The following is a 26726-nucleotide window of genomic DNA, read 5'->3' as shown; positions in this document are numbered from 1 at the left end:
TTCTACTCTTATTGTGTCATCTGGGTACTGCCATCCTTTCATAAGCGCCATTCTTGCAACTTGGTAATAGCAAAAGTGACTCAGCAGATGGGGTGAAGCCAGTACACTAACTTTCTGATACGAGGGTTGTTGTTGCTTGCCAGAAGGGAGAAGGGGAAGGGTGAGGTGACAGGGATGCAAACATACTGTCAAGAAGCACTGGATCAGCTCTGCCAGTGTGCTTATAGCATACCATATCCACCACCTCACCCCTCTTCCTACCAGTAAGCTAGTGTAATGGCTCCACTCCACCTAACGAGCCACTTCTGGATATATTTGGCACCCCAATGCCTCGATGGTTTTGCTTTTTATTGGGTACTGGGGAAGGGAGTTGAATATATGCATATTTTAATGAGTTTCAGAACAAACACAAACAATACACATAATAAAAACATACTGTATTCTGAACTCAAAAACATCAGCCACCCTTCCCCCTAGTAACCACAGACCCTCTCACATCCCTTCCCCAGAGAGCTTAATTGCACTAGCACATCCAAAGCATATTCAAAGTACTTGAGGAAAGCAGGAAGAGACAGATTAAAGAAAAGGGATTCAATGTGTGCACCTCTCACATACCTAAAAGAACCAAACAGATCTGCATTGGCCTGGAACTGGTCTTTTATCTCCTTGCATAGTCTCATATTCAATAAAGGAACTACTACTACTACTACTACTACTACTACTACTACTACTAACATGCCAATGGTTGCACCACATCCCAAACAAATGGATCTCACTTTCTTTATATCATACGTTTGTGGCCTCGCTAGGAGTTTTTTGGGCCCATATGAAATCTAATACCCACATTTACTAGAGTAATGGGTTGAACACGCATGGGTATATTTATCACTCAAAATGTAATTTAGAGGAAACATTCATTTAATGGTATAAATTGTTCCCATCGAAGAGACTGGACATTTCTCCATAGCTCTTGATCTTTAACTTATTGAAAGAGCTTACCTTTTTTGGGCCATATATGCCATCCCTTTAGAAAACAACAACAGCTGTTTTTCATTTGAACAGGGTTTTTGTGGTCTTTCATCAGATTTCGTCCCTTTCCTTGACATCACATGGTATCAGTTTTAAATCACATTTCCTGCCACAATCAATTTCCTCCCTTACATGGAGTCTCGTAGATCCACACAGCCAATCAGGTAAGACACAGAAGATGGTGTGATGTTGCCTGGTGACCCATGGCATTACTATGTCAGTGAACATCAGCACAGGGAGTCCAAATAAATCAGAAACGAGCACAAGGCATGCTGCACTCATATCAGCATGCTTTAGTGTAAGTGCATAATTTATGCGCTGATGGCAGTGACGGCTGCTCCATTCAGATTACAAACAAGCATGGGCAAACGTCCCCAGCATAACAATTGCCACAAAATGCATGACTGTACTCTGCAACAAAGCAGAAACCATAGATGGAGGCAGGGTCAGCGTCAGGGGTCGGCATTATCAGACATCTGCCAGTGCCTATACTCCTTTCGGAGATCCACTGCTGATCACCAGAGCCTACTGCTCCTCTTCCTTGTGGTTGCCATGTGTTAACTTGCCCCCTTTAAGCACAAAATCATTGAAAAGATGCAGCAGCACTGCCTTGTCACCTTGCACTTCTCCTCTGGGTGGTTGTGTGGATTGGGCACAGAAAGACATTGCAAGTGAATGGAGTGCAGTGACATTAGACAAGAAAGAAGTGGGCACACTCAGAAAGGGGGTCCCACTGACAACATCTCACCCAAGGACCCCCCCCCCCCAAAAAAAAAACCAAACTTGGAGCTAGCACTGCATGGTTACTTTAGGCTCAGTTCTATTTTTTCTGTTTTGCAAAGCACATTCACCAGTGGAAAAATTTGCATGAAAGGGTTCTTGGTAGTGTGAGCAGAGCCTGTTGTGCATACAACTGTACAGGTTTGGGCTCTGTTCTTTTTGTTTTGTTTTTGTGGTTATTATTATTATTATTATTAGGTGTGGGCTCTGTTGAATGAATGTGCATAGGCTGTGAAAGTTCCGGTAATTAAAGATGGGATACAAATTTGATTAGTTCACATTTAAAGGCCCACCTTCCTAATTCACACTGCCTGAAACAATATGTGAAATGAAAAACATTTGTTCTTCAAAACATTTGTTCTTCAATATACATTTGGAGATGCAATTGTCCACCCAAATAATGGGAACTAAAATGCAGGTACCAAAGAAAAGGATGCACAAATCTACATATTAGTATAAAAAACATCTACAAAAATACATTATATTAGAATCTTAGGCAAAATTGCAAGGGGGGGAGTGCATACAAAATTGCATGCAAATTTTAATCTATTAGGAGAACTATTCACTGTTGGTGAATTTTTGTGAGAACCTTAAGAAAAATTCAGAAACTGTGGCAAACAGAATTTAAGATTGGGGAAAAGAGAAACTGGGAGAAACTGAAATCAACAGGTTTGCCAATTCCTAGACAGAATGAGCCAAAACAATGCTCCTCCCACCCACATTTGTTCCCTGAACATGTTTTGAATGATTGAATCAGACTGACATTTTCACATTCAAATTACAGAGGTGGGAAATGTAATGTAACCCAAAACCAAACTGCAAAGCTGGATTTAAGCAATGTCTGTATGAATGGCCCTAGAAAGCAGAGATAGCAAAGATGACCATCTGGCTACTGAACAATCCTTAGTCCCTCCTTTCCTCCCCTCAGCTCCTGGCACATAGCAATCTCATTCACACAGTCTCCTTACCCCTTACACAGAGATGCAGATTGCATAAGCCAATGTGGTGGTCACAGGATCCCTGGCTTTCCATCTCCTCCTCCACCCTGAAATCCTCTTTCCATCTCCTCCTCCTTCTTGAAGATTTTTTAACCATCTGGAAAACCTTGATAACTTTCTTCATTTTCTCTGCACCACCAAGGAGAGAGGGTAGAAGAGAAAGTGCAAGGTCTACAAATCCTTTGAACTCCTGTATTTGAGCAATCCTAGCTTCTTCATTTGAAAGAAGAACGGATATATATATATATATACCAGGTCCTTCAGCAACACCCACAAGCGCTGGTGTGGTTGTAAAAATAAAACAAAACCTTCCCCGCATGTAGGGAGGAGGAAGAAAAGGTGGAAGGCATGAAACCGCAGCCTATACGTGGTGCTCTCAAAAGTGTGAGCAGACACACACACGCACATGCACACACAGAGAGCTCATCTCTGGCAACTTGTGCAAGCAAATAACTCAGAAGGGCAGCAGCTCGTTTTACGAGGTTTCCAATTTCTGTTCTCAATGCTAGATGCATTCTGGCAGATCTGAAATGCTCTCCGGGCAAAGAGTGTCAACACTGGTGAAGAAAGAGCAGTGACTCTTCAAAACACAACATTGGCTTGAAGGATCAGAAATAGCCAGTACCGAACCTGAGAAAAGCATCCAAGTAGCCTTCTTTATCTCTAGCAACAAACCTTTTTTTGGTTTTTGTTTCTAACCTTAAACATTTATTTTGTTTATCTTTTTCTGTGGTAAAGTCAATGGGCCCGTTAGAAATGGACATTAATATATTGGATAATTTCTGGCCAATGTCATACATTCCATTTTGGGGTAAGGTGTTTTGTGTGTGTGGTGGCAGGGCTACGAATGTGTGGGTGGAGCTGTTTATCTGGGCCCATCACAATATAGCTTCAAGCCTTGGATGCCCTAGTTACTAGTTACATCACAGGGAGCTAGATGGGTGTGTGCTGCTTCTGCTGGGCCTCTCAGTGGCTTTTAATACCATCCATCATGGTAATGTTCTGAACCAGTTTGCAGGGTCCTCCAGCCCAGTCTTGTGGATAGGTCTTAGAGGGTAACTCTTGCATTTGGCTCCTTGGCCTTTGGGTTGTGCTTTTCAAACCTGTTACAAGTTCACCCAGATCACCAATCTTTTCTTCCAAGTCAGTCTCCAACCCTCCTTCTTCCAGTGCCCACTCATCTGTGTTCAGCTACCTCTCCTCTGTGTCCATCCAGACCCTGACAGAGGGTGGGGCAGGTGGTAATGAGATTAGGGTTGTGCAGGCATTCTGGGGAAAAGATGTACCATTTTTCTATAGTGTTGGACATTTATGTGGTTTCCTGTTTTCAGTTTCATGGGACATCTTTAAGACGAACCAATTCAGGGTGCAGTCCCATACACATTTATCAAGGGCTCAAAAGGAAAGCACCAGTGCTCTGAATTGTGCTTGGGAACAGACTGGAAGCCAACGTCGCAAGTGCCAAAATCTCCTCTCCTACACATCGATTCAAAGTGTCCCTTCCATACACACCAATGTTTTGGTTGGTTTTCTTTTTTTTTGGCTCCCTATAATCCTTCATAAATTCCCCATCAATAAGATTTATGAGTACAACTCCACTTTATTTTGATGGTTATTTCTAACGCTAGTACTGCCGTTGTGTCGACATAATTAGCAATGAGTCTAATAACGCCGAACCAATGTAATAGTCGTTTTATCAGCTTCCGGCTTCATTAGTCAGAGCTGACATAATCAATTCATGTTGCCACTAGCTGGGCCCAAGCAGCAGCAGCAGCAGCAGCACTTTCCATGTGTAACAAAAGCTGGCCTGGGGAGCTGCAGCAGGGCAGGAATTTCCTTCTCCAACTGGCAGCAGGAGGGGATATGCCTGAAGGAGCAGCTCCATTCATAATGAATATTATTGCAATGCTGGCATGTTCACCATCCAATCCCAAGGAAATACTAAACACCTGAGAGGGTCCCTGAAGCTTCCAACTATTTGAAAGTTGCCCACTTTAGTAGGGTAAGAGGCATAAGGCTCCTATGTTCTCTTTGATCCTGTAAAAACTGGAACCAAGTTTTTCTGGTCCTTGGACTGGAGACCATCACACTCCCTCTACAGTTCAGCATTTTGCTTACGTGGATGGAGCTAACCACATTTACCCAAAGTAATCTCTTTCGCTTGTGGACCCCAGGCCTCTGCCTGGTTATCCTACCTTCTGGAGTCAACCTTGGTTCTGTTGCTGACCCTCTCTTCCTGCTTCCTGTGGGACAACACCGAATTTTTCATTCCTCCAGGAATTGGGTGGTGGTAGTGCAAGCACTTACATCTGATGGACTTTCAAAAAGTGGTTGGAATCCGTCTGCTTTTCCACACACACAAACCCTCTACGTTGTAATGACTGAGCCGGTTGAAATAGAAAATGCAGACTGTAGGGTTAGATCTGGATCCTGCTCTGTCAATCGTTCTCCTCTTACCTAGAAGGATCTCCAGTCTTTGCATGATCAGTTACATGGTGGAGCAAGTGAATATGCATATACAAAGTAAGGACTAAGCTGTTCTACAGGTGTCTGTTGAAGGTCAGGGGCTGTCACAGGATAAAATATTAGGCAAGAGAGCTTTGTGGAACATGGCAGTGATATGACCTGTCAAAAAAACCCCAGGCATGCCACAGCCTGAGATGAAATATCTCATGAAAAGACCGCAACTGTCAATCAGGGATCATATTATTATGGGAGATATTGAAATTTTCAATTGCTTTCTTTATGCTGCTGTAGTCTAGTGGCTAAGAGACTAAACCGAGAACAGCAAATCAGGGATGGAGGAGGAAACTGGATCAGTTAGCACACACCAAATTTGAAGGAATATACAAACTGAAACACAGCTATCCTTTGAAATTTGCACTTACTGGTATGTTCAACAGGTTCTTAGAATCAGTGTTTGGCCACAGGTTGCTCCTCTTTTTTTGTCATAATTGCCAATTTGTGGTTTCTGAAATGCTTGTGGTTTCTAAAGGGCCTCAGGCTGCTCCCAACCTTTGTCAGAGCAAGTTGCTTCCTTGGAGCTGTCCACGGTCCAACAAACAACCTTCGATCAGCCTTGTCTCCTTCCCTTTGTCCCCTTGTCCCCTTCCCCTTGCCAGCAACATGACACATGGAGCCAGAACATGACACAAATACACCAGGAATAGGGAACTCCGACTCACAAGTCTAATTAGCTCCAGCATTTGGCCCATGAGGCTGTTTTCCCAAGCCACGCCCACATGCCCCACACTCCTGATTATTCCAGCACTGGGAACTCCCTAATGTAGCTAAGGAGGTACAGCACATTGTAAGCACCATCAGTTGGCTGACTGCTGGAGGCTGCAAAGCCCTGCACTTTACATGCACTAATGAACATGGCAGCACCTGCAAGGCATCAGGTTTCACAAGTGATTATTTCAAATGACATGGGCAAAGTAACATGGTTATGTGACATCACTGGCCTGCTGGGGTGGAGGAAAGGACCCCCCCAGCCTTGTGTAGTTCCCCAACCCTGCATTGCACCACCCTTTGACAGCTCGCTACTCTGTGACTGTCTGGTGAGCCTAATAAAATGGATTTTATACCGTTTACTGTTGCTCTCTCCCCCTCTCCCTCCTTCTCTCTCTGTTTATCAGCTGCCTGCATTTTGGACCCATAGCCTGTGTATTGTTATGGGGTCTTGCCATGATTTCTCTTGCACTACAAATTTTACCACTATACCATGGAATTGGTGACCTGAGATAAAGTGCTGTCTCTCAGCCACTACAATATAGGAAAAACAACACTGACTTACAGACTTGTTGTGAAAATTATAACTGACACTACTTCGCAAAGTATTTCAAACACACTAGAACACTCTAACCACACACTACTGAAAGCTGGGAGTGATAGTCGGATAAGGCTGTGCTGTCAGGAGCGGCAACACCCACTTGCCTGTTTCTTTGCCACATTATTTTATTTAGATACTTCCACCGGCTCTAGCCCATCTTTTTATGAAAAAATATAGTCAATCTGGAAGTCCAAATAACAGTACTATTTAAAAATGATATATCCGAATTCAATGACTTATGATAAAAAAGCGTAATAAAAATTGCAATCAGTATAACGCAAAGGATTCAAGTAATTAAACCTGGGGAAAAAGAGTGCTGAAAGAGGTAAATCCTAGCTACCTGTGGAAAGACAAGCTGTGATCACGCCAGGCAAACTTCCTTAGATCAGCAGAGCCACTATGGCGAACACCAGCCAATGGCAGAGAAACAAGGAGCGAGGCCTCACCATAGTGGCAGACTGGGCTCTCAAATTTCAGCAGTGCCCTGTGCGACACTAAAATTCAGCACACACCCAGCCTCTTGTGCTCTGTTCTGCATCATTGTTGTGGCACCCCCTGCGGTGCTGGTGCCCAGTGTGGCCAAACTGGTTGAGCTACCCTAAAACCATCTCTGCTCAGCAGATCATGTCAAGGGTCAGGCCATTTTATTTACCCTGAATAATCTCACCAGCTTGTCTAAGTCAGCGTTGGCATTAAATAAGTGTTAAGTAATAGTATGAGTTGCGCTATGTAAAAATGCATCGGCTGTATTTGAGGAAGAACTGCAGCTTAATTATAAGAGCATGCTTTGTGAAGAAAAGACCCCTGGGTTCAGTCCCCTGCATCTTCTGCCAGGGCCAGAAAACCCTGGAAAGGTACTGCTAGCTGCTGTAGACAATATGGAGCTAGATGAACCAATATTACGAGTCAACAGAAGGCAGCTATCTATGCACAAGCACCAGTCTTGGTTGGTTTGCATCACTGACACAATTCCTGGGTTTCTTCCACCATAAACTCCTGGTTCCAGAATGTATTTGCTTTCTGAAACTGATTGTTTGCAGTCCATTAAGCCGCAGCTTAGATTTGTGTCTCTGGGTGTGCTGGAGGCCTGCCCATCTCCTCATAACAGATCTCCTGCAACGGAATTAGGGCAGCACTGAAGTTCCCCTCATTTACGTGCATGATTCATGCTCAGTTTGTGGCTGCTTATTCCATGGATATAAATATCGTGTTGCAGGGTTGTAATCACAGCTTGTGTAATGGGAGGGTGGGAAGTAGCAGAGAATTCCCCAGCCTTAGTAAAGAATGAGGCTGCAAGACTCTAGGAATCTGCAGCACAAGAAGCAAAATCAAGCTCTGCTGTAAGCAGTCATCAGGAATGCCAGCAAGGAAAGATCCTGCCTCCCCAATAATACTGAGGTTTCAGTAAGTGCAGCTCTCTTCTAGTTTATCACAATCTTCACCAACTGGGTGCCTCCTCTCCTGTCCCGGACTACAACTCCCATCACTCCCAGTTGCTGCTGGCTGGGACTGATGGGACTTGCAGTCCACAACAACTGGAAGGCACCAGGCTGCTGAAGGCTGGTTTAGCTGTTCCATGAATTTCAGAGCTTTCTAATTGTCCCCTCTAGCATTGGTCAGAAAGCTTGCTTTCCTGATCCTCTGTGTCGTATCTGATTCCCCCCCCTTCATTTGGCAAGATATATCTCTCACATTCATAGCCCACCTTTCCTTCAAGGAGCTGAAGGCGGCATACATGGTTCACTCCCTCCCAATTTTATCCTCACAACAACCCTGTGAGGTAGGTTAGGCTGGGAGAATGTGGCTGTCACCCAGTGAGTTTCATGGGTGTGCAGGGATTTGAACCATGGTCTCCCAGGGCATAGTCCAGCAATCTGACCACTTCATCACACTGACTCTCTTTTAAGTTCATGACATCCTCCCCTATATGAATGCTTTGAAAGGATGTCTGGCTGAGTTCAACTTTGGATATAAGATTAAAGGAAAAGCAGAGTACACCTGGATAGGTAGAAAATTGTGGTATAGAGGAGTTTGGTTGTGGCTAATTTTCCTGAAAACCTCCATCATCATCTGAAATGAACAGACCATGTAGTTGAGCCCCTTTTGCTTTTTCCTTTTTAAGCAAACCATTCACTTATCATGTTACTCTCAATTTAACATGTTTATTTTGGGGTTAAATTATAAAGGAACAGCACTGACACAAATGCCATGATGTGAGTCACTAGATTGTAGGGTAGGCTTTTGCCTGACAAGGCGGAGAGTTAATGATTATTCTTGCAGCAAAAATGTATAACTCCCCCCTGCTCTCCTAAGAGAAAGTTCTATATTTACTAAAAGGGCTTTGGCAGTGTGTGAAAGGGATCTGTATGCCAGAAGGTCAATGCATGTCTCAGGATGTGATGCTCAATGCTCTTTATTTGAGGGGCAGAACAAGCCCTGGCCATGGGCTTAAGGAAGCAGAATAGCCACTGCTGCAACCACAGCTCCACCACTTGTACCAGCCAGTGTGGAAGGAGTAGAGGACACGGGAAAATGCCATTATGCTATGCCAGCTGCTAGGTGCAACAGAGAGACCCAGATCAGGTCCACTGCTATCCCATGATGGCAGCAGGGTTGGCTCAGCATCTGGTAGAGAGTGTGTTCAACTTCTGGTTACTCTGAGTATTCAATGAAGGGGGGCAGGGAGTGGGAGCATTCTTACATGTGCTTCTGCATCAGTACCAGAAATACATCTTTGGAGTACGTCTTCCAGAGTCAAAGTGGCCCTATCAAAAAGGTCCTCTCCTTCTTACCTAATAAGAAAGGACTTCCAACATGATGGCCTTCAAACAAAATGAGCTCTCTGTTTTGTTTATTGATATTATTACCTCGAGGTCACGTCCCTACCAACAAGCCTACTTCTATTTTTGAATAAATTTTATTAGATTTTAAAAAGAGAAATAAAGATTATTATCAAATATCCTTTTTTATACAAACTAAAATGTTAATCTAGATAAACACTCTGAACCAGAGGAAAAAAGAAAGACAGAAAATAGAAAAAAGTGATAGGAGGCAGCGATATAGAGATAGAAAAAACATTGAAAGAGAGAGAAAAAGACAATTAAAGTTAAGAAATGAAAGAACTTTCAATTTTTCATCTATCAGCTATATATAAACATTATTCAACTCATCCACTCCAATATAACACACAGCAAGACTACTTTCTATAATGCAACGTTATCTTTAGCCTTCAAATCCAAATGACATTACTTCATTTTCATGCAAAAAGTTTCCAATCTTTAGTAAATGTTAACAATGACTTTTCTCTAATTAAACATGTCAATTTCTCCATCTCAGCTAAGTCCAATAATTTCAAAAACCATTCCACCATTGTTGTTAGTGATGAGCCTTTCCATCTTTATACATATAAAAGTCTCGCTGCCATAATCATATATTGGAACAAAGTTCCATTATCTTTTTTCTAATTGTACAGTGTATGCATTGTTGTATGGATCTGCAGTGCACATAAAGGGCATATAACATTGGATGTAGAATCATGCAAATAATGGGCAATTTTTTTGGTTAATTTTAGAGGAACTGGTTTAAAAAAATAACTCACTTCTCATCAACATCAAGGAGATGGGAATTAATAAACAAAAAATCTGTGTAAACAAGCCCAGCGCTGAGATCTTTGGAAAATCACTAGCAATTATGGCTATGATTTGCCTCCACAGTCAGAGGCGGTAATGCTTTTGAACACTAGTTGCTGGAAACCACAGGAGGGGAGAGCGCTCTTCTGCTCAATTCTTGCTTGCGGGTTTCCCACAGACATCTGGGTGGCCACTGTGAGAAAAGTGGTGCTGGACTAGATGGACCAGTGGCCTGATCTAGCAGGCTCTTCTTATAGTCTTTTAATTTCATCCCTATGCACAACCAAGAAGGGTAGGCACCAAAAGTGACATCAGAGCAGGTAGTTCCGATAACTCCATCAAGGAATTCAGTCTAGCTTGCCTCTCCCGCAATTTTTGTTGCTGTTGTTCCTGTATTAGCACAAAGCAGAGGAAGGCAATAATTCCTCTGAGCGGTTCTTACTATGAATAAGCCCAATGGGGGATTTGTTCCTTGAAAGACTAGCCCCTACTTGTCAGGGGAGTAAAAAGAAATATGAAACCATATAATCAATACTTGGCCTACTGCAGATTCCACAGTTTCTTCCTCCCGCAGAGTACGTCAGTTGACTAACCTTTCCTGTCCAGAGCAGAGAAATATCTCGACTCCTTGACTATCACCTTGGGAGCAGGATTCACCAGAGCTGGGAATAAACCAGCAGCAAGGGGAACGAGGACATATTCACTGAGCAATGCAGGTATACAAATAAGCCTCTTTATAGAACATGGAAAATTCTTCCTACTCTGGGGCTCTGCAGAATATTAATTCCAGTGGTGGGACAACGTACAGGGACAATTGCACAAGTGTACAGGGCATCTGTGCCTGTTGTCCAAAATGAAAAACAGCAGAGGCGCACAACAGCTGAAGAGAACATCTGCTGATTAATTTTAAAGCATAATAATCTGTGCACAAAGACTTCAGATCAACTCTCTTTTCATTACTCTCCAATCAATCTTATTTATTTAGCATTTATTTATTTATTACATCTCCTCTCTTAGGAGTCCAAGGTGGCTAACAGAATACCAACCAGTTCAAAAACTTTAAAGCGCCGTGCAGAATAATACAACACGGAATTCAGAGTACAGCAGACAAGGAACAACGAGTCTTCAGTGGCATTCATGCTTCCTCAAAGGCCTGGATTAACAGATGGTTCTTCAGCTGCAGGGGGGAAGCATGTTAGTGGTGTAAGCAACAACTGCCAGGCTATGGAGTTCCATAGCTGGAGTGCCACCACAGAGAAGGCCGTATCTCACGGCAGAAGGGCAATCCCCAAAGCATGGAGGGTGAAAGGGGCTAGTGTCAGTGATTCAAAAGAAGGGGTGGGACCAGGAAGCATAGCTCAGCTCCAACTCTCAACCCCCAGTCCCAGGGCCTGCTGCACCTTGCTATGGAACCAAAGAGCTAATAATGATCTTTATGCCTGCTTTCTGCTGCTATTCTGAAAGAATCTAGCTGCCACTTGCATTGGCAGCCAACATGGCAACCTGTTTTCATCAGATGACTGAAATAAATAAACAAACTTGAAACTGTAGTGGAAATGGGAACTGTCTTTGTAAATAATATGAAAGAGCAATCACAGTGAGAAAAAGATTTATGACAAACCACTGATTTCCAAGAGATCAGTAGCTAAAAAAAATGTGTGGTCCTATTCTGCAGCAATTCTTCTCCTTTCTGTTAATCAAACTGCCTTCCCTTAGAGCTGCATGATTTCCAGCTGGTTTGCCACTTCCCATTAATTAACACACTGCCTGAATGCCAAAGCCCACGTCTTGCAGCTGGGATATTGCCTGTTCACCACAGTAAAACACCGTGCTGCTATTAACGTTCGTAGGAGAGAACATTAGGAGATGAATGTGGCTGCTTAATGCAAGCGATCAGAAGCTCTGCTCTGCTCTCTAGGTTTGGAGCTGATGGGATTTTCTTTTTATAATAATGAGAAGAAGATGAGGCTGCAAAACGGGGTCACGTACTTCAAATCTTTCCAGTTATGACTTCCACAGCATCTTTCCCCTTTCAGAATGGACTATTAAAGCAACAAACACCTTATGAAGAGAAGAAAGCAAAGCTGGAAGAACTGGGCTAAACTGGGATCCAGTTTAAACTGGTACAATGCCTTATTTAGCAGTATGGCTGGTGCAATCAAAGAGGACTGTGGGAATACTGATTAAAAATAGGTTGCCACTTTCCCTTTTCTCGGTTTAAGAATATATGAATAACCTGCTGGATCAGGCCAATGGCCCATCTAGTCCAGCATCCTGTTCTCACCATGGCCAACTAGATACCTGTGGCAAAGCCTCAAGCAGGATCTGAGCACATGAGCACATTTCCCTCCCATGGTCTCTAATAATTGGTATTTGGAAGTATTGTTGCCTCTAACTGTGGAAGCAGAGCAGAGTCATCATGGTTAGTAGCCATTCATAGTCTTCTCCTCCATGAGTATGTCCAACCATCTTTTAAAGCCATCCAAGTTGGTGGCCATCACTGCCTCCTCGGGGAGCAAGTTCCACAGTTGGACTATGCACTGTGTGAAGAAGCCCTTTCTTTTATCTGTCCTGCACCTTCCAACATTCAGCTCCATTGGATGTCTATGAACTCTAGTATTATTAGGGAGGGATAAAAACCCTTTTCTATCCACCTTCTCCATGCTCTTTAGTCTACTATGTAGTTTAGGGTTAGGGTACAAAGCAATAGAGTGGTACCTTGGTTTAAGAACAGCTTAGTTTATGAACAACTTGGATTAAGAACACTGCAAACCTGGAAGTAGGTGTTTTGGTTTGTGAACTTTGTCTTGGAATAAGAACATGTTTCGCTTCCTGTTGAGTGTGTTCCATTTGTAAATTGAGTCCCCCGCTGCTATGGGAAAGCAGGCCTTGGTTTAAGAATGCTTTGGTTTAAGAATGGACTTCCGGAACGGATTAAGTTCGTAAACCAAGGTTCCACCTCCTAGAGCCCCCAGAGCTAACCCAGAAGTGACTGCAAGGGTGGCTGAGTTTTTGTCAATAGTATCTCTTAAGAGTGATGAATGGCACTACTTAGCAGGAAGAAATCCCAATGAAAATCCTCATTATTATATATTTTACATGGCTGTTTATTTGTATATATTTTAAATTTTGTTATATATGAATGTTTTATGATGGCCTATACTTGTAAAGCCTAATAAAGCTTTGGCCAAGTAAGCTAAGAATGGAATCATACACCAATGTGTGCTTCAGACTGCATTCCTATACACATTTATCCAGGAGTATGTCCTACTGAACTTCTGAGTGCACATGATTTCAGTGTATTGTCACCTAACATTAAATCTAGATTGGTTCTGTTCCACCACGAGATTCAAGGTTCAGAAAAATGAAACCCACAGCAGCTTCTAAATTTCTGATCTTGGTTTTCAGCATGCATGCCACTCCTGTGGCCCAAACAGAGAATCACTACACGAACAACCACATAACAGTCCTAGCAAACGACATAGTACTGAACTTTCTGTTGAGACTTACTTCTGAGTAAACATGTTTAAAATTACAGCAGACATCAGGAGACTTGTGTCTGAACTTGGGGGCATTTGAAGTGGCTAGATTTGACAGACGTGAACTTTAATATTGGTAAATTTGCTTTGAAGATTCAGTTCAGCTCTGCTCTGGGTTCTATTTGTTTGACTAGGGACCTCAAGGGTAATGCCATGAATTTAATGTCAAAACGGCACAGCAATTAGTGATGATGACTGCCTTGCATCAAATGCTCGCAGTAGCTGACATCTCCAGATAAAGCAGCAAGAGGGATGCAGATCCCACAAAATGTTAACTCAATCCTCTACACCGTGGCTGGGGAATCTGTGGTTGTCCACCTGTCGGTAGACTCCAGCTGCCATTGGCCCTAGTCCACATGGCCAATAGTGAAGCCTGAAGCGAACTGGAATCCAGCAAAATCTACATCTTTAACCCTTTATTTTACCACTCTTGCTGTTGCTGAAAAGCTCAGCAAATGGCAGTCAGCCAAGGAACATTCTCCCCTCTGATGCAGCCAACTTCATCACAGCTTAGAACAGAATTCAGGACTGATCTGCATGTTCAGAAACACACATACTCCTCAACTGGGACAGTGCCAGCGTGCAATATTTATACAGAGGAGATCATATGACGGAGTCCTCTTCTGTGTTAAAACTAAACTATTGCCTGTTGAAAGTAAATATATCAGGGAGAAGGACTCAGGCTTGCCAGCATTTCAGAACAGCATACTTTCAGGTGGGCTACACCACATGCTATTTTTTAAAGCCTGTAGATCAGCCCTAAGCACATTTTCAGTGGGTAGCCCATTCAAAACAGTAGCAACAGAACAATCCAATTTTTACCTCCACCAGAGCTGAAAGCACAATAAAAGTCAGAGTTATGTCTTACAGGTCAATTTTTCAAAGTTCAAAGCCCTGAGATGGAGCACAACAAGGGAGGTGGTGGCAGAGCTCTCATGTAAAAAGCTGTGGCCCTAATAGGAGGGTATCAGGGGCTCAGTGTTTCATGAAAACCAGCCCGTCTGCCCTTACCAATTTTCCCCTGGGAGTGTGTTTGGAGGTGGCAGATCAGGGAGGGTTGCTGGGCAACTGGGAATTCTTGTCTGCCTCAGACTCAACCAGAGCTTGAGAAAAAAATGAGGGATTTAAAAGCTCACCTCTTGTTTGAGGTCGGCTTCTGGAGCCCTAAAAGAACATTTCCAAGCCAGGCTGCTTAAAAGCGCTTCACCAGCAGTTATTCTCCATTCTTCCCCCAGCTCCCATTTTTCTCTTCTTGGCTTCAAAGCAGCGGTGGTGAGCCTTGCCCAGGTCTTGTTGAAAGCAGTCATGAGGTAAAGTCCTTCATGGTTTATCACTGAAAGATTGTCTTTAATTGCTCAGTATGTGGACAGTTTTGACAGCCAAATCACAGAGTGCCCTTGAGATGTGCCATTTGGGGCTGGCACTGATGATTGATTTGAACTTTGCTAGCTTTCTTCACAGGTTCACCACAGCAAATGGAAATTGTAGTAAAAGCAGCAGGGAGACTGAAACTAATGGGACCAAGCGGTCACTTGAGATAAAATCCCAGCTCTGTTTAAGTTAACACCTAAAACTTCTTCTGCACTGTCTCTATTTTTATTGTTACGGATTTGGGGGAGCATATGACATATTATCTTAGTCATGCTGGCCACATGACCCGGAAGCTGTACGCCAGCTCCCTCAGCCAATAAAGTGAGATGAGCGCCGCAACCCCAGAGTCGGTCACGACTGGACCTAATGGTCAGGGGTCCCTTTACCCTTTACCTTTATGACATATTATGCTTGGTTTTAATTGTCGTTAACCACCTCTAGGATGTGGGGCAGTGTAGGCCCAGAGTATACTGAAGGCCAGGATAATATTTTAAATATAAAGTAAAACATAGATCGTGGTGATATCATGATGTCAGTATTACAGCAAAATGGTCACTGTGCAGTCAACAGACTTTCTTTCTTTCTTTCTTTCTTTCTTTCTTTCTTTCTTTCTTTCTTTCTTTCTTCTATTACTGAGCTCAGTAGGGGGGTGTTCCCAGTCCAACCTGGAGATTCCAGGGACTGAACATAGGGATGCTCCTCCTGTGAGCTACAGTTCTTAGGAAATGAGGCTCAATTTCTAGAGAGGGGAAGTAGTTGGGGGAAAGGAATAGGAAGTCTTGGGCAGGAAAGTCTCATGGACTTTGGCCTTAGGCTGCTGGGTGAGGACAAACATATCAGAGCATAGTTGAAACACGGTGTAGTGTTGCCTCTGGTCTTGTGTCTGCAAGCGCTTTAATCTAATGAAATAGATCTGGATGAAAGATTTGCAGGGCTATCACATCATCTATCATGTGGCTGGGCCATGCATCTGGATAATCCTCAAGCCATTAAAGTTAATGGCAGTCAGGGAAAATGGTGGGTGGAGTTGCATATACTTCAACTTTACGGCCAGCTGTACCCATAACTGGAGATTTGATTGACACAGAAGTTACTCCGAACACAAAATTACAGCTTTACAGGCAACAGGAACATCAAATGAATATTTAATATTTTTGTATATCCATGTGTGAGATATTTAAGTAATAAGGTCTGTCAGAGAGAATGGGAGCCATAAGCTAATTGCATCTCAGGGGTATTTTGAAGCACATGGTTCAGGCAAGTGCCTCTGATCCTTCCAGTGTGTGATTATCCCCTGATTATAATAACCTCCTGAGGAATGGTGTTGTTGCCAGAGAGAAGGAGCCTGCCACCTTGGTCAGTTTCATGGATTGTATTGCTTGGCAGTAAGGCAACACAGTCCTCTTTCATTAGCCAGGTCCCAGTTAGAGTTATGACATGGGACTCTCAATGCAGCTGCTGCTGCTGCTGCTGCTGTTGAATTTCATCATTATAATCCCCCCTTGGTAATGATTTATATGCTGAAAAAGCGGGAAACAGATACATTCATATGTGTATTATTATTTATTTAATGGATTTTTGTTCTGCTAGTCAAAATATACCATCTTACCATGGTGACTCACAGCATATAAAAACAATTTAAAACCAGTGGCGGGAGGAAGGGATCAAAGAAGACAATAGTAATAGTGGCAGTAAAATATTTCACTTTTCTAATCTAATTCCATCAGCCGGCCAGTCCAGTAAAAACAGAGCTTTCTACATCTTGCTCATCCTCATAAAAAGCAGCCAGAAATAAAAATGCCTAAAGGATACCCTGGAGGGGGCTGGTGGTGAATATCAGGGCAGGGAGTTCTCGAACCAGGAGGCCACTACGGAAAAGGCCCAGCAATTCACACAACCCAGTGATCAGTTGACCAGCCATACTTGCAAAACCCCATGCACGCTAATTTCCATTGATTGCTTCGGAAATGTGGAGAACTGAATTTAAGATTAGAAAAATGAGAAACTGGGAGCAACTGACATTTTCACATTCTGGCTCAGAATATCACACACGTTTGTCCTATAAGAGAGATCTTAAAAATGTATTTGTGTGTAAGGGAATTGTTGTCTGTTACAGTCCAGGAGTTTCAATTACCCAGGAGAAATATCAGGAAAAATATTAAAAGCTACAAGGGGTACAGATGAGTCAGGAACTGTAATATGACATGAGCTGCAGGTTCCCTCAGCCTGTACCCAACTAAGTCACTAATATTTCTTTTCGGGGTGGGGGCGGTCTGTCTCCATTATTTATAGGAAGCACATCTCTCTACATGGGAGCTGCATCAAGGGTGTTTAGCAATATAGAAATGTGGGCAACCTTCCAACAGCAACTGGAGATCCTATTTTGTGGGCTTATGTCTTAGGACTAGGAAGTTGTGCCTTCTGTGTCATCTGCCCATATTAAATACACCAGGGACCAACCTTCATACAGGAAGCCAGGCAGCAAAAACACTGCAAAAGGTGGTCGAGAGCTTGATCTGCCAGAACTATAATTAATTGTGATTTGTTTGGAGGAGGGAGCAGAAATGCAAATGTGTGCAGGGAAGAGTGGCTGAGAGCCTGCAAAAACATACACATACACAGAAAAGGAAAGGGAGAAAAAACTACCTGCAGCCCCAGGCTCAATTGCTCTCATGAAATATAGGCCAATTGGCTCCCCCGGGCTCTCCTTCTCAAGAGGCTCTGAGAGCTAATTCAGTCGTTTAATTAATTCACTCTTTACACATCAAAGCAAAACAGTCTATGGTTTATTTCTAGAGAAGGGATGGCAAATGTTCTAAACATTAAAAGGCCCAGTGGGAGGAAACACCTGAACTGAAATTTCATTCCCAGGTGGGGGATTTGGACAGCCACTTTGGATCATAATATGACAGGGCAAGGCCCTGCCACTGACAGGTCTTGCCTTGGCCAATGCCCTGTTACTAACAAGACCGGCCATAGCTCGAGTATAAAAAGCAAGGCAACACTTCTGATCCTCAGATGGTTAAGTATAAAAACATAGCATGCTCTGCCTGAACTGAAAGCCTGTTGCTGGGGATCAGCCAGTGGCTGGGAGTCACCAGGGCAGAGAGTCATGGACTGGTTGGATGCAGAGGAATGGTGGGAGGAACTAGCGTGGGAACCCCAAGGAAAGAAGGTTCAGAGCCCACAGACTTATGATGGAACAACAATGAGTGGTCAGAGGGAGAAGATGGGGAAGAGGAGTTGTCAGAAACTGAAGAGGTAACAGGGCTTAATGAGCTGGGGGAGTCTGTGGCAGAGAGAAGTCCAGAAAAAGAAGTGGAAGTGGAAGCAGGAGAGGAGGGAGGCCAAGAGGCAGTGGTGAGTTAGGCTGGCAAAGAGTCATAGGTGTCTCCCCCTCCTGCTGCAACAAGCTCCCCTCTGGCGTCTCCCAGACTACAATTCCCATCATCCCTGCCCACTGGTCCTGCTGGCTAGGGATGATGGGAGTTGTAGTCCCAAAACATCTGGAGGGCTGAGTTTGGGAGTGCCTACACTCTTCAGCAGACATCACTCACACTTCCACAGGCCTCTCTCCAAATCACATCTCCCTAATTTGCAGCCATCTCTTCCATCTACAGAAGAGAGACTAATCAGTAGTAGCTCAGAGCCAAAGCCCCATTCTTCACCTGGTTACCAATAAAAGCTTCGACACAGATACAGGCAACTACAAATTTGCATGTGGGTTATGTTCCAAGGTACCACATGTTTAAGTGAAAATGCATATATTTGAAACACCATTGAAAAAGTCTGCAAATACCCTGTTCCCCCATGCTCCACCCCTTTTGGTGATGTTTTTGGGTCACTTCCAAGTTTGGTGAGGTCACACACATATTGGACGCACCTAAAACAGTCACTGCCCATATAGGTAAACATGAATCCTAATGTTATTACATCCTTATGTTTTGGTCATTGGATTTTACAAAGCAGAGATAGAAAACAAAGTGGCCCTAAACAAAACTGAATGTTAAAACAAAATATAAGATTTCATCCAGTTATTCTGCCATGCTTCCATGTATGTTATGATCTTGTTGATGACTTGTTCCAGTGTCCAGCAAAGCCCCTGGCTGGATGTCTGTACTGATGTTTGACAGAGAAAGGGCATTTTACACAGTCAGGAAAGCACTTCTGGAGCAACAACACATGGGTGAGAAGCAATTAAACATCACCCTTCAAGTCTGACATTTGGCATCTGTTCCAGTGTCTGCTGAGACCTCCCCTGTTTTCAGTTACCGTAATATACACAGTACAAAATGATTCAGCCTACAGTCGAGAGGCTCCCAGAGCGAAAAAAGAAAAAAGAGAGAAAAGAGTATAAAGTCTATGATAGTGACATCAGGGAAATACTACTACTACTACGACTACTACTACTACTACTACTACTGCTGCTGCTGCTGCTGCTGCTACTACTACTAATAATAATAATAAAAAAATGAATAGATTTCCATTTTATTTATTTTTTGGCTTTGTTTTTGCCGGGGTACCCTCCCAAGCAAACAATCTACAGTGTATGGCCTTTCATACTGGGGGGGGGGGGGGAAGAAGAGATATTATTGTTTTGTTCCTATGCTATGTATTTTTGTGTTTTTATATTGTAAACTGCCCTGATCCTTGGATGAAGGGTGGCATAGAAATTTTAATAATCATAATAATGCATGGTGTTGCACTCTCAATGTGTTAACCCTTCTGTTACAGAAAGGTGTGAGTGATGGACATTGGGAAGAAGCAGCAGCCAGAATCAGACCAACCTGCTTTCCAAGCTTATGACAGACTCCACAGAACAGTTGCTGCATATTTAGCTTTGGGATGACAGCAAGGACCGCCCTCCCATGTGTATTTTTAAAATTAAAAGCAAACATACCATTTTTGACATGTTGCAAAGATTTCACAAGTCTTGCATTTCACTGAATGACACACACACACACACACTTGAGTCTCACAGAAACAGAGCTGGTTTTAATGTGAGGTGACTAGAGGGCTGGAGGCAACAGAGAAATAGTTTTGAGACAAAGCTGTAGACAGGCAGTTGATCGGAGTATTGTGTATGAACCATTTTGCCCTATGGTAGGTCAATCAATCTGCCAAGAACCTAGCTGACACCCCAGTCCTAAGACTGCCTATTCAGTTGCTAGTTCCACATTGGGACTTATTCCCTAGCAAATCTGTTTAGGAAACACATTCTGAACATATGTGTATGTGCACAGGCACACACACACCAGTTAAGTGTATGATTCCATTTACATACTGTACATCCAGCTAATTCAACTGAAGATTAATTCCAATGTGAACCTCAAGGGATAGCTAGAAAAGCCTTTTTATCTTCACTCAGAAATTTTCATTGCTTAGGAATAAAAGATGTGTTTACGGCTCATCAATGCACACACAAAATAATATGCAGCCTTGGCTCATGGCTGATGCAATCTTACAAGCTTCTTTGAGCTGTGAAGAAACTCCGAGGAGAGACCCTGAGATTCAAGTACCAGAAACCTGTGACTATATCCAGGTAGTAGGCTCTACCAAGCATGTTCATGTTTGTAAAACTACTGAACTCTATACCCCCCCAGCCATTTAAGACAGGCCCCCGTTATGCTTTTCAAAACCCCTTCTATTTTTCATTAAATCCGTCTATTAAGAGGGCAGTCTCAATTTGCCACATTAAAGGGTTACTCCAAGGGAAGTACACAGCATTCACAGAATTACACAGGATGGATCAGGCATCTTTTCTAGGCCTTGCTCTGAAAGGCAGCTTTCCATACAAAGATGGTCCTTTTTACTTGTGAGGGACCAACACCATTCGGTGTTAGAATATAGAAGAGATAAATATGCATCTGGAGGAGGAGGAGAGGACAGAGGGTGAAGAAAGAAGAGGGCCCTTTCCCCATCCTTTGGATTCCCTAGGAAACCTAGCAAACCTGCTGTACCTGGAACTGGGTGTGGAGAGTGCAGATGAATGGGATACAGGTGTGGGCAGCCTGAGGAAGTAGCATCCACCTTGATTTCTGCCCATAAAAAGCAAGCCTAAAGTGAGAGACTAGGGTGATGTCTGCTGTTTCCAGAAATTCTTATCACTGTGAGACATTTGTGGTTGAGCTGAGCATTTGTTTGGACCCTAGGTGAGAATGTGGAGGCTGAGAGGGAGGGTGCGTCAGAAGGAAAATGAATTGATACTGATTTGTATGTATTAGTACCTTTGTATTAATGTAACATTTTTATATGTAACTAACTGTGAATTTTCTTGTAATATTTTGTTTAAGTTGTCTGTTGTTGCTTTGGTTTTTTGTACACCGCTTAGAGATATTTTAAACATATTAAGTGGTATAGAAATTAAATAATCAATTCAAATAAATACTACAAAGGCAGTATTTGTAGTATTGGGAGAAAATCTCCCACCAAGGGCCAGTTGAAATACACAACTGCAAAATACATACACCATGATGGTGCATCAACTATGAATGACACATGCATTTTTCATAGATTTTACTGCCACATACCCAGAAGTTGATACCCGATAGTCACACTGTTTCTGTGTATATTATGGCAAATCTGGCCATTTAAATGTGTGTGGCTCATTCATATGCAGGGAGGCTGTACCAGTACAAGGAGCTCACTGATTGAGAAGTTTGCTCTCCAATTCCTGAATGATGACTGGGATTGGACAGCAGGGAAAGCTTACGGTGGTCTCCCCCCCCTCCCCCGAGTGAACAAAATACATGCAAAATACAATGATGGCAGATTAGATGCAGGGCTGATACCAAAACCTATAATTTGCCGTAATGTGTTTCTTTATAATACCCAACTTTCAGATATAACTTTAATAGTTTTCAGCATAAATTCATTGTGTCGGCAGCTGCCTCCGGCTAAACTTTCCTTTTAAAGTTCAGCTAACCTGGAATAGCTATTTTTGAGAATGAGGCTAAGGGAGAGATGTGTTGCATTGGTATGTTAAAAAAAAAAAAAGCTGTGAAATTATTACAGCAGCTTCAGATGGGCATTATGAAGTCCTGGCTGCAAACCAGCCAGGGAATCAGATTGGAGGTAGTAAAAAGGAGGGGGGAAGGACAATTGCTTTTTACACATAAGCCATTATAATAGTTATTTTAAAGGCTGGGAGTAGAGGAGCATCTCAAAGACTTGGACGATGAGGGAGGAAATGAATATCATTTTGCTGCCTGCCGAAATCTGCAAAAAATGGCAGAAAGAACGATACAAGAACCACAGAGCAAAGAAGGATTCTAATTAATCGCCCAGAAGGAATATTAAAACAACAGAAATACCAAATTTGCAAATAATCCATGCTAGCTGCGACAACCTAATTAGGCAAGAGCGGAGAGGGTGTGAAGCCACAAGCCATGTGAGGATTATCTTGTTTTCCCCACCAGCCTCTCTCCGAATTGTGCCCTTCTCTCCTCCAGAGATGTCACTCCCAAAAATAGGTGTCAAGACTTCCATGCGACTGTATTTCTAAATTATACCTAATTGGTTCCTTGCTGCTCATGGCCATTTTGTTGTTCTTGGCCATGGCGGAGCCTGCTAGTCAAAACTGATTTAGGATGCTGAAAAGAAAAGCCCTTGCAATCTATTTCATTGCCGGGTGCTGTGGTTGCAGAGAAATATTCACCCAAGGTAGAACCTTTGAAACAAGGGACGGTCCATAGAACGTCACCTTCAGGAAGAGTTAGGGAGCAAAGTAGGGCATGCAAATGCGATCAGGAAAGGGGAAATAACTTTAAAATGGAATGAAATGGTTGAGTGAGAGAAATATGGGAGGACTAATGGTGTAGTTGCCAAGAAAGCATATTTGATCCTCAGCCAGACCCTTTATGCTATCAATCTCTTGCAGCACTCTATAGCAGGAGTTTCCAATGGGCCACCACATGCCCTTCTGAGACACACAGCATGGAGGTTCAAGGCCACTGATAGTATTACATGTTTATTGTAAGTGTGTATTTGCACCAAGGACTTTTCCATTTCTTTTAAAATTTCAGTTCATCCCTGCTTGCCCCAGTACTAATCTCTGTGCATTTCTTTTAAATGCCACATAGACAGTTCTTTCTTTCAGGACTGTGGGCCTGAGCTTGGTTTAAGAACACTAAATAATGTCCATTTGCATGCATGCACTATATGCCTATAGTACATTGGGAAAATTTCCAGTGCCTGCTGGTTGAATACAAACAGTCCTCCTAGCTTGTTATGAATTATCATTTGCTCACATTCTCCATCCTTCCTTTCCTTCCCATTTCCCTCCTCTTCTCACATGTGGGGTGTAAGTCATCCCTTTTGCTGATTCAAACAAAACATAGTTACTGAATTTGCAAAGTTATGGCTCCAGCAACACTTGCAGCATCCTCAACCAGGATTGCAAACTAGAATCAACCTGAACCATTCTCTCACTCAAACCATAGTTTACCAACCTGTCTTCTTCTTCTTCTTCTTCTTCTTCTTCTTCTTCTTCTTCTTCTTCGGTGACCACTTGTAGCCGAGTAAGATTGTCTTCCATAAACACGGTTTTAACTATGAGTCCGTAAGTGACTGTGGAGGCCAATTCTGGACCCACACGTCCTTCCACAGTGGGGACATTGGTTCCCGGGTGGGAGTTGATCATGGTGTGGATTTGCCAGGCATGCCTTCCTCTTAGCACGTTTCTCCCTTGCGTTCTGAGTTCGAGTGTTTTCAAAGTCCATGATACCAAGCTGTATGTAACAGCTAACAGTCATTTGATTAAACCAGGTAATAATGAACTACATAGGAATGGAGGATGAAAGGGAAGTGGGGAATATCTGAACATACCTGTACAGAGTGATAAGTACAAGAATACAGTGGTACCTCGGGTTACAGATGCTTCAGGTTACAGACTCTGCTAACCCAGAAATAGTACCTCGGGTTAAGAACTTTGCTTCAGGATAAGAAAAGAAATCGTGCGGCGGCGGGAGGCCTCATTAGCTAAAGTGGTACTCCAGGTTAAGAACAGTTTCAGGTTAAGAACGGACCTCCAGAACAAATTAAGTTCTTAACCCGAGGTACCACTGTATGTTGATAGGGGGAAATAATCAGAACTAATCTGTTTTGTCAGTCATACTGAGCTGCCTTACTGCACAACTAACTTCATGGGTCAGAGTTTCAGGCCAGGATCTTGCTCCTTGAAGGCATTGGCTTTCTTCATGGCTCAGTGATGTCAGGACAAGAGAACACACATTTTCAGTTTATGACCTAAGGCTATGACTTTCTGCATGCAGAAGTGATTAAAAGATAATGCATTTCAACAAACTAGTCTAGGAAAGTCCTACAATTTTAATTAACGTAAACAATCCGGAGCTCTGCTTTTTCTCTTCTGCTACAGACATGAAAACAGTTGGCTAGTGCCAGTTTCTAAGTACCCATTACTTTAAGTGCTTCATGCCGTTCTAAACACCTTGGTTTCCATCAATACAGCCAGTGATTACGAACACCTGTCAGACGTCCCCATCAATGTCTGATGCCATCTGGTAACCCTATCCATTGCCTTTGTGAAATCAGTGAGGGGATTGTGTGGAACATTCACCATCGTGATTTCAGAAGGCAAAAGAGCTGAACATGAATCTTCCAGCTGGTGTGAAGGAAATCAGTGAACCTGCCACATCAACCTTGACTCTCTCCCACTTCTTCTTAGTCACTTTTTTATTATTCTACCTGAATAATGTTTTGCTTTTTTGAAGGGCTACTTAACCACATTACTCCTACATCAGGGCAGGTCTCTTCTTCATCTAAATCTATATCAATATATGGCATGGTGTCCTCATTAAAGTATCTGGGATGCTTGCAGACTGCCATTATTCTATGGGAGGGATTCAAGTGCATTTAGGATTGTGCAACTGAAGTGAATTAAAGGACTCTGTTGCCCTAGTGTAGCAAACCCAAAGGAATCAGATTTTTTACAGTTTTGGAAAGTGATGGGGAAATGCGTTGAAAATTGCGGGACGAATGGAAAACTAACAGGAAGGCACAGAAAAACCCCAGAAGCAAATCATGATGAATACAGGATGAATGCTCTATAACCACCCGGCAGACATATCAGAACAAATGGTCAATAAAGACTGTGTATAGTCTGACCTCTGTGTAAGCTTTCTGCCAGCATATCAGGATGAATGCTCAATAAACAGGTTAGAAGGAGGAGCCCTTGGTGCTTAGCAAATAGTGTGCTCCAGTTCATTCCTTTAGGGGGGAAATCCATCCCTTTAATTTCATTTTGGTGTTCAGTGGAGAGCACTCTTCAGTTGCCTAATAACACAAGAAGCCTTGTTTTTCTCTTCCCCATCTTTTCTGTGGAGCCTTTGGCTCATCCCATTAGTTCTCATGCTCTCCTACAACTGTGTCTATAAGCAACGCTAAGCATGTGCTACTGAAACAAACACACAATGCTCCTCTGCTCACACCTGCCTCTACTTCCTTCCCCTTCTTTTGTAACCCTGTGATGATATTTATTTTGGAAGCTTCTCAGGGCAGGGCTCGGTCCTCTTGTCCCCTGCCAAGTGTTGTGCATGTAGATGACACTATTAGTCCCCTCCTTGACTCTTATATTGTCCCAGATAGTCAGTCTGTCGCCAAATCATGTTGCTTCTCCCTCAGCAGCATTGGAAAAATATAACCCTTCCTCTTGTCAAATGGCCTGATCAGCAACTGCCCTGACTACTACAAACTTCTCCATTGCTCGCTTCTCACCAGGTGACACCACGGGTCTTTATACCCATACACGTTGCATGTCTACTCACTTAGACAGCTCAGCTGGCATTCTAACAACTGCAGAATAGCAGCATAAAAGGAAATGGCTATAGCCCAGTTCTTATTTGTATCCACACACTGAGTGAATGCATGGGGAGAAAGCAAGATCATACCTGTTCCTCTCCTCTCCTTCAATACATATCTGTGAGGGAGCAAGAGAACAGGCTACATGCCCGTATGATCTGTTCATACAACCAGGAAATCAGATCAGGCCTTGCAGGTTCCCCAAGTACCGTACATCTAAAGATACTACATGCATATACTTAGTTATGTGTGTATGAAGCTCATTCTCACCTTTGGCTGAATGTGTGGTGGTTAGGGGCAAAGGAAGAAGGCAGCTTGTTCACACACTACACTGAACACAGGTACACGCTATCACTTCAGTGTAATGTGCAAAGAAGCCAATTGTAGGCTGGCTCTACTCATGTACAACTATTTGTCTGAAACAGTATACACTTGCAGAATTGCACAGCTCAACCATTGTGTATATAGGTGTACAGACTGTACACTCACTGAACATTACATGTGAATGACTGTACAAGTGCACAACTCAACTGTTTTTGTACACAGGTACACATACTGAACTTAAAGTGCAAACACCCCTAGTGTGATGCATCTGAAGGATTACTTCAGTCCTCTTATGTAGCACAAGGCTCAATCACATATTCCCTGATCCTTGCTGTAGTAAATGATTATAGAATGCAATATAATGGCATGATTGATCCATGTTTCTTTTTGTTAAAAAAAATTGTGT

At 42.9% G+C, this 26726-nt stretch overlaps 1 protein-coding gene across 4 annotated transcripts in view; it reads right to left on the bottom strand.

Moving 5' to 3' along the window:
- Positions 1–26726, bottom strand: part of GRIP2 (glutamate receptor interacting protein 2) — a 364533-nt gene that overhangs the window by 198890 nt on the left and 138917 nt on the right. The window contains exon 1 of one of the 4 annotated variants that reach the window (XR_014545297.1): positions 2778–2974. The exons of 1 other annotated variant lie outside the window; for it this stretch is intronic. Coding sequence is in view for 2 of the 3 variants with exons in the window: in XM_083602686.1 (XP_083458812.1) it covers positions 2778–2931 (154 nt within the window). In the remaining variant the exon portion in view is untranslated. Of the gene's footprint in view, positions 1–2777; positions 2975–26726 lie in introns of those variants that run through there. 2 more of the 4 variants (XM_083602686.1, XM_083602685.1) reach the window with 2 other exon arrangements.

The sequence above is a fragment of the Podarcis filfolensis genome (genome assembly GCF_964270895.1).
Source record: "Podarcis filfolensis genome assembly, chromosome: 2".
Classification (NCBI taxonomy): Eukaryota; Metazoa; Chordata; class Lepidosauria; order Squamata; family Lacertidae; genus Podarcis; species Podarcis filfolensis.
Note: the sequence above shows the minus strand (reverse complement) of the source record. Positions and strands in the feature narration are given on the sequence as shown.